Here is an 8,883-nt window from a genome sequence, read left to right as displayed (position 1 = left end):
TTTGAATTTTGAAACTATTATTGTAAAAAACAATAATTATTTATTAACACTAATATTTCTTGAATAAATAGTTTGACCACAATTCATAAAAACTGAAATTTGAGCATAATTTTTTTTCTTTTCAGAATTTGAGGATTCTAAAAATTTGCAAAACGGACTATGGCCGTCGAAATCGGAACCGGCTTTTCGTGCTGAATATTATACGTTTTTTCGACATCGTATGCAAAAGTTATGGTCGTTTTACTTTTTCATAACACTTTTTTGCAAAACATGTCGAAATTTATGTTTTCAAATTTCCCTAACTAGTAGATGTAGTAACATAACTACATCTCGAAGGATTTTAATTTTTGAAGTTTTTATCATTTTCTTTTGTTTTTTTTTCAAAACTGAAAAGGCGATACTAGGGAGGAGGGGGGGGGGGGTAGAGTTTGAAAATTGCAAAACCCCTTTAGTCCGGGTTGGAGCCACCAACCCGGACTAAAAGGTTAGACCCCTTTAGTCCCGGTTGATTGCTCCAACCCGGACTAAAGGTCTAACCTATAGTCCTGCTTTGTGTCAGAAACTGGGACTAAAGGGGCTCGTGGGGCCCCGGCCTGACGCCAGCCTACCACCACCCATTTAGTCCCGGTTTGTGACACAAACCGGGACTATAGGTCACAAATGAATCGGGGCTAATGCATAGCCGTTTGAACCGGGACTAATGGTACCATTAGTACCGGGCCGTAATCGAACCGGGACTAATGAGGTGAACGTAAGATTGTTTTTCTACTAGTGTATATTCCTCCATAATGTCATGCATGGAAGGTTAAGTGCGAACACCCCTGATCTATGCATGCCGAAGATGTACTGCTTGGGTCCAACTGCATCGAACGACCGAAGAGGTCAGGCCATTTCGACAAGAGGTTCGTCCACAACAATTGCCCCCGCTTCTACCCCGAGACACTGCACATTCCCAAGTAATTCATGTCCATGATCAAATTCAAAATTCGATTGAGAGTCTAAACAAGGTTCTTAACACTTGGTATCGCCATTTTGTTGACTCATCATTTCTTTCCGACCATCTCGTTGTTGTTTTCGGTGGCTCGCCCTTTTCCTAAAGTACATGCATGAAGCAAGCTTGTCATCCTCTATTTTTTAAAGAGTACAAGCCCACTGCATTTTTTTTCTAGCACATATAAGTCCTCGATATTATTAAGCACGTACAAGCACTCCACATTTAATTTCTCAACACATGCAAATCCTTCACATCATCAAGCACATGTAAGCCTTCCACGTCATTAATTTTTTTAGCCACAAACCATTTTTATATAACATGTAACCGCAGGTGCTACCGTTCATATATTCTGATTTTATTTATTAATTTTTTTTCCCATTCAAAAAAAAATCTTTCTTTCCGGAGCGGAGCGGAACGGAACAGAACAAAATATTTATGTTTATTACTCTGACATATACATGCTGCCATATACAGGACATGAGTATACGTGACACATGAACATAACAGCTGGCACCGTACCACAGTAGTACAACACTGTCAAAATTTATTTCTGTTTCGTAAAGTATATATAGCACTCCCCTCGTTTTATTATTATACTCCCTCCTTTTCAAAATAAGTGTCTCGACTTTACACTTACTCTATAAATGTTTTAATCTTAATATAACTTTATACTAAAGTTAATATAAAGTCAAGACACTTATTTTAAGATGGAGGGAGTACCTCACACACTCTCGGTACTCCAACGTACGTAGCGTACGTGCAACGTGCGAGGGACATGGACGAAGCTCGTGGCACTAGCTACTTCAGCACCTTGGCAGGCGCAGCTTGCACGCGGCGAAGACCTTCTTGCCGTTGGGGGAGTTGACGTAGCGCTGCAGGTGGGGGTCCTTCTTGTACTTGCACAGGCAGCTCGCCGGGTGCGCCTTGAGCTTCCCGCAGCACGCAGCGCTCGGCGCCGCGTTCCCGATGATGGCCGGCGCGCACGGGGTCAGCTGCGTCGGGCTGCACGTCGCCGCCTCCACCGCGCCCGGCACCGCCAGCAGCGCCGCCGCGAGAGCCACAGCCATGAAGCAGACGAGGGTGGCCTTCGACGCCGCCATGGTTGCTCCTTGGGCTCGGATGGGAGGGAAGTGGTGAAGCTGCTCTCGCGCGGTGTCTGTGCGACTGTGCGTAGGTGAGGAGTGTTGGCTGATGCCAATGGGTTGGGTTGTGGAGAATGGGGAGCGTTCGACGGTGCGTTTTATAGGCCGCATGCACAACAGGTAGTAGGTGTGGCGCGCGACAGAGTGTACAACGCGGAAGCATCAAGCATGGGTGCACTACCGACATGCGCGTGGACATAGAGCTCCACTAGGGACCGATCGACACGGCGCGTGGCGCATCGACGCTGCAGATCGGGTGACGTGTTGGGCTTTATTACTAGGACGCTGATAACGTCAACACGTGTGGCATACTAGATATCTGCCCACACACTGTGTGGCATGAGTAGGAGGCAGCCCACACGGGTTGTGTGTGGGCAAATATTATAATTGCTCACACGTGTGGGCGCAGCTACTTCGTGCCACACGCCCAACAAGTATTACTCATCTCCATCCCGCACGTGTGGCAGGAAGCAAAAATGCCCATACGTTCTGACGCAGCTACGTTAGGTACCCGCGGGATAACGATTTAGTTGCCATCTGGGATGGCATATGTAGTTATCCGGAATGGCAAATGTAGTTGTAAAAGCATGGCAACTCTATCTGTTTTGGTTAACTATAGTTGTCATGTCTAATTTATGATACTACCGCTTGTAATCAAACCATATAGTTGCCGTGTGTGCTTAACTACTTACCACATATGGTCAAACAGTAGTTGCCATGTGTGTTTACCTAGTTGCCACGTGTGGTCCAACCATAATTGCCATGTATGATTAATCACAGTTGCCATGTGTGTTAATCTGGTTGCCACGTACGCGCAATTGCAGTTGCCGTCTAGCATCGAATCATAGTTGCCATGTGTGTTTACCTAGTTGCCACGTACGTATAACTGCAGTTGCCATCCAACAACGTACGACTGTTGTGTGGACGAAAAGCAGATCGCCCACACGCGCATGAACTAGCTGGTGGCTGTGTGGGCAGAAACTAGTTCGCCCACACAGCGCAGCTGGCAAATCGCGTGCTGCGGGTGTGTGGACGAACTCTCCAACGCCCACACACCAATCCCGTCCTACGTGACATCAAAATCTGGCAAAACATGCCAAGATTTGTGCAAACATAAACGAATGTTGATCCATGCGTGTGGGCGAGATGCAAACGCTCACACATGTGGGCGTTAGTATTTCCGTGTTACTATGTGAACATGGGCTGCTTGATGATCTCAGTGGGTTAGTGGAAGTGTGGAACCCATCATGCGCGTGCCGAAACGTTCAAGGAAAGTATCGACTCTGTGCACTGCTGAGTTACACGTAGATGGGTGCTCAGGTAGCTGCTCGCGCATGCGCGCGCGCTGGTGCACAGGTCGATCGCATCCTTTTAGGACGGCGATGATTAAGGAAGATATCGATCGAGCCTCCTGGTTTATGGAGTGTCGAGGGCTTGAGGCAGCATGGATAAGCAGGAACGAGATCCTTTGACATTGCAAGGGAAGTCAGGTAGAGCTACAGCTTCCTGACTTTGCTTCGCCACAGCCACACTAATTGCAAGGTTGTAGAATGTTTTGTTGGAAATATGCCCTAAAGGCAATAATAAAATGGTTATTATATTTTCTTGTTTATGATAATTGTCTATTGTTCATGCTATAATTGTGTTATCCGGAAATCGTAATACATGTGTGAATAAATAGACCACAACATGTCCCTAGTGAGCCTCTAGTTGACTAGCTCGTTGATCAATAGATGGTTACGGTTTCCTGACCATGGATATTGGATGTCATTGATAACGGGATCACGTCATTAGGAGAATGATGTGATGGACAAGACCCAATCCTAAGCATAGCACAAGATCGTGTAGTTCGTCTGCTAAAGCTTTTCTAATGTCAAGTATCTTTTCCATAGACCATGAGATTGTGTAACTCCCGGATACTGTAGGAACGCTTTGGGTGTGCCAAACGTCATAACGTAACTGGGTCGCTATAAAGGTGCACTACGGGTATCTCCGAAAGTGTCTGTTGGGTTGGCACGAATCGAGATTGGGATTTGTCACTCTGTATGACGGAGAGGTATCTCTGGGCCCACTCCGTAATGCATCATCATAATGAGCTCAATGTGTCTAAGCAGTTAGTCATGGGATCATGCATTACGGAACGAGTAAAGTGACTTGCCGGTAACGAGATTGAACGAGGTATTGGGATACCGACGATCGAATCTCGGGCAAGTAACGTACCGATTGACAAAGGGAATTGTATACGGGGTTGATTGATTCCTTGACATAGTGGTTCATCCGATGAGATCATCGTGGAACATGTGGGAGCCAACATGGGTATCCAGATCCCGCTATTGGTTATTGGCCGGAGAGATGTCTCGGTCATGTCTGCATGATTCCCGAACCCGTAGGGTCTACACACTTAAGGTTCGATGACGCTAGGGTTATACGGAAAGTTTGTACGTGGTTACCGAATGTTGTTCGGAGTCCCGGATGAGATCCCAGACGTCACGAGGAGTTCCGGAATGGTCCGGAGATAAAGATTTATATATGGGAAGTCCTTATTCGGTCGCCAGAAGTGTTCGGGGGTTTATCGGTATTGTACCGGGACCACCAAAAGGGTTCCGGGGGTCCACCGGGAGGGTCCACCTGCCCCGGAGGGCCCTATGGGCTGAATATGGAGGGGAACAGCCCCTAGGTGGGCTGGGCGCCAAAACCCCCTAGGGCCCATGCGCCTAGGGTTGGGGGGAAACCCTAAAGGGGGCGCCCCCTTGGCTTGGGGGGCAAGCCTCCCCCCTTGGCCGCCGCCCCCCTCTAGATCCATCTGGAGGGGGCCGACCCCCCTCTCCCTTGCCCCTATAAATAGAGGGGAGGTGGGAGGGCAGCCGCACCACATCCAAGGCGCAGCCCCCCTCTCCAACACCTCCTCCTCCCGCGGCACTTGGCGAAGCCCTGCCGGAGTACCACGCTGCTCCAACACCACCACGCCGTCGTGCTGCTGCTGGAGTTGTCTTCCCCAACCTCTCCCTCTCTGCTTGCTGGATCAAGGCGTGGGAGACGTCACCGGGCTGCACGTATGTTGAACACGGAGGCACCGTTGTTCGGCGCTTAGATCGGAATCAACTGCGATCTGAATCGCTACGAGTACGACCCCTTCATCCGCGTTCTTGTAACGCTTCCGTGTCACGATATTCAAGGGTATAAAGATGCACTCCCCTCTCTCTCGTTGCTAGTCTCTCCAAAGATTGATCTTGGTGATGCGTAGAAAATTTTAAATTTCTGCAACGATCCCCAACAGTGGCATCATGAGCTAGGTCTATGCGTAGTTTCTTGCACGAGTAGAACACAAGTTGTTGTGGGCATCGCTTTTATCAATTTACTTGACGTTACTAGTCTTATCTTCATTCGGCGGCATCGTGGGATGAAGTGGCCCGGACCGACCTTACACATACGCTTACGTGAGACAGGTTCCACCGACTGACATGCACTAGTTGCATAAGGTGGCTAGCGGGTGTCTGTCTCTCCCACTTTAGTCGGATCGGATTCTATGAAAAAGGTCCTTATGAAGGGTAAATAGAAATTGGTATATCACGTTGTGGTTTTTGCGTAGGTAAGAAACGTTTTTGCTAGAAACCCATAGCAGCCACGTAAAAACATGCAACAACAATTAGAGGACGTCTAACTTGTTTTTGCAGGGTATGCTATGTGATGTGATATGGCCAAAAGAATGTGATGAATAATATATGTGATGTATGAGATTGATCATGTTCTTGTAATAGGAATCACGACTTGCATGTCGATGAGTATGACAACCGGCAGGAGCCATAGGAGTTGTCTTAATTTATTTATGACCCGCGAGTCAACATAAGCGCCATGTAATTACTTTACTTCGTTGCTAACCGTTAGCCATAGTAGTAGAAGTAATAGTTGGCGAGACAACTTCATGAAGACACGATGATGGAGATCATGGTGTCATGTCGGTGATGATGATGATCATGGGCACCCGAAGATGGAGATCAAAAGGAGCAAAATGATATTGGCCATATCATGTCACTATTTGATTGCATGTGATGTTTATCAGGTTTTACATCTTATTTGCTTAGAATGACGGTAGCTTAAATAAGATGATCCCTCGCTATAATTTCAAGAAAGTGTTCCCCCTAACTATGCACTGTTGCGAAGGTTCGTTGTTTCGAAGCACCACGTGATGATCGGGTGTGATAGATTCTAACGTTCGAATACAACGGGTGTAAGCCAGATTTACACAAGCAAAACACTTAGGTTGACTTGACGAGCCTAGCATGTATAGACATGGCCTCGGAACACGAGAGACCGAAAGGTCGAACATGAGTCGTATAGTAGATACGATCAACATGGAGATGTTCACCGTTGATGACTAGTCCGTCTCACGTGATGATCGGACACGACCTAGTCGATTCGGATCATGTATCACTTAGATGACTAGAGGGATGTCTATCTGAGTGGGAGTTCATTAAGTAATTTGATTAGATGAACCTAATTGTCATGAACTTAGTCTAAAATCTTTACAATATGTCTTGTAGATCAAATGGCCCGCGCTAATGTTTCCCTCAACTTCAACGCGTTCCTAGAGAAAACCAAGCTGAAAGACGATGGCAGCAACTACACGGACTGGGTCCGTAACCTGAGGATTATCCTCATAGCTGCCAAGAAAGCATATATCCTTGAAGCACCGCCAGGTGACGCACCCATTTTCCCAGCAACTCAAGACGTTATGAACGCCTGGCAGTCGCGTAGTGATGATTACTCCCTGGTTCAGTGCGGCATGCTTTACAGCTTAGGACCGGGGCTCCAAAAGCGTTTTGAGCAACACGGAGCATATGAGCTATTCCAAGAGCTGAAAATGGTTTTCCAAGCTCATGCCCGGGTCGAGAGATATGAAGTCTCCGACAAGTTCTACAGTTGTAAGATGGAGGAGAATAGTTCTGTCAGCGAGCACATACTCAAAATGTCTGGGTTGCACAACCGCTTGTCTCAGCTGGGAGTTAATCTCCCGGATGACGCGGTCGTTGACAGAATCCTTCAGTCGCTCCCACCTAGCTACAAGAGCTTTGTGATGAATTTCAATATGCAGGGGATGGAGAAAACCATTCCTGAGGTATATTCAATGCTGAAATCAGCGGAGGTAGAGATCAAAAAGGAACATCAAGTGTTGATGGTCAATAAAACCACTAGTTTCAAGAAAGGCAAGGGTAAGAAGAACTTCAAGAAGGACGGCAAGGGAGTTGCCGCGCCTGGCAAGCAAGTTGCCGGGAAGAAGCCAAAGCATGGACCCAAGCCTGAGACTGAGTGCTTTTATTGCAAGGGAAACGGTCACTTGAAGCGGAACTGCCCCAAGTACTTAGCGGATAAGAAGGCCGGCAATACCAAAGGTATATATATGATATACATGTTATTGATGTGTACCTTACCAGCATTCGTAGTAGCTCCTGGGTATTTGATACCGGTGCGGTTGCTCATATTTGTAACTCAAAACAGGAGCTGCGGAATAAGCGGAGATTGGCGAAGGACGAGGTCACGATGCCCGTCGGGAATGGTTCCAAGGTCGATGTGATCGCCGTCGGCACGCTACCTCTACATTTACCTACAGGATTAGTTTTAAACCTCAATAATTGTTATTCAGTGCCAGCTTTGAGCATGAACATTGTATCTGGATCTCGTATAATGCGAGATGGCTACTCATTTAAATATGAGAATAATGGTTGTTCTATTTATATGAGAGATATGTTTTATGGTCATGCCCCGTTGGTCAATGGTTTATTCTTATTGAATCTCGAACGTGATGTTACACATATTCATAGTGTGAATGCCAAAAGATGTAAGGTTGATAATGATAGTCCCACATACTTGTGGCACTGCCGCCTTGGTCACATTGGTGTCAAATGCATGAAAAACTCCATGCAGATGGACTTTTGGAGTCTCTTGATTATGAATCATTTGGCACGTGTGAACCATGCCTCATGGGCAAAATGACCAAGACTCCTTTCTCCGGAACAATGGAGCGAGCAACCAACTAATTGGAAATCATACATACTGATGTGTGCGGTACAATGAGCGTTGAGGCTCGCGGTGGTTATCGTTATGTTCTCACTCTCACTGATGACTTAAGTAGATATGGGTATGTCTACTTAATGAAACACAAGTCTGAGACCTTTGAAAAGTTCAAGGAATTTCAGAGTGAGGTTGAGAATCAACGTGACAGGAAAATAAAGTTCTTACGATCAGATCGTGGAGGGGAATATTTGAGTCACAAATTTGGCACGCAATTAAGGAAATGTGTAATCGTTTCACAACTCACGCCGCCTGGAACACCTCAGCGTAATGGTGTGTCCGAACGTCGTAATCATACTCTGTTGGACATGGTGCGATCTATGATGTCTCTTACTGACCTACCACTATCATTTTGGGGTTATGCTTTAGAGACTGCCGCATTCACTTTAAATAGGGCTCCGTCGAAATCCGTTGAGACGACACCGTATGAATTGTGGTTTGGGAAGAAACCTAAGCTGTCGTTTCTAAAAGTTAATTATGGGATGCAATGCTTATGTCAAGAAACTTCAACCTGAAAAGCTCGAACCCAAATCGGAAAAATGCGTCTTCATAGGATACCCTAAGGAAACTATAGGGTATACCTTCTACCTCAGATCCGAAGGCAAGGTCTTTGTCGCCAAGAATGGATCCTTTCTGGAGAAAGAGTTTCTCTCGAAAGAAGTAAGTGGGAGGAAAGCA

The 8,883-nt window shown here is 46.5% G+C and overlaps 1 protein-coding gene across 1 annotated transcript; it reads right to left on the bottom strand.

Annotated features, from left to right (window-relative positions):
* Nucleotides 1–1,259: 1,259 nt before the first annotated feature.
* Nucleotides 1,260–2,187, bottom strand: LOC109774370 (non-specific lipid-transfer protein 2-like). Its single transcript, XM_020333087.4, has one exon. It carries the CDS (start codon nt 2,092–2,094, stop codon nt 1,798–1,800), a length of 297 nt encoding a protein of 98 aa, XP_020188676.1. The 5' UTR covers nt 2,095–2,187; the 3' UTR covers nt 1,260–1,797.
* Between the last annotated feature and the right edge of the window lie 6,696 nt (nt 2,188–8,883).

Source organism: Aegilops tauschii, chromosome 1, assembly GCF_002575655.3.
Source record: "Aegilops tauschii subsp. strangulata cultivar AL8/78 chromosome 1, Aet v6.0, whole genome shotgun sequence".
In the NCBI taxonomy this organism is placed as follows: Eukaryota; Viridiplantae; Streptophyta; class Magnoliopsida; order Poales; family Poaceae; genus Aegilops; species Aegilops tauschii.
The sequence above is the reverse complement of the archived record's forward strand: the minus strand, read 5'-3'. Positions and strand labels throughout refer to the sequence as shown.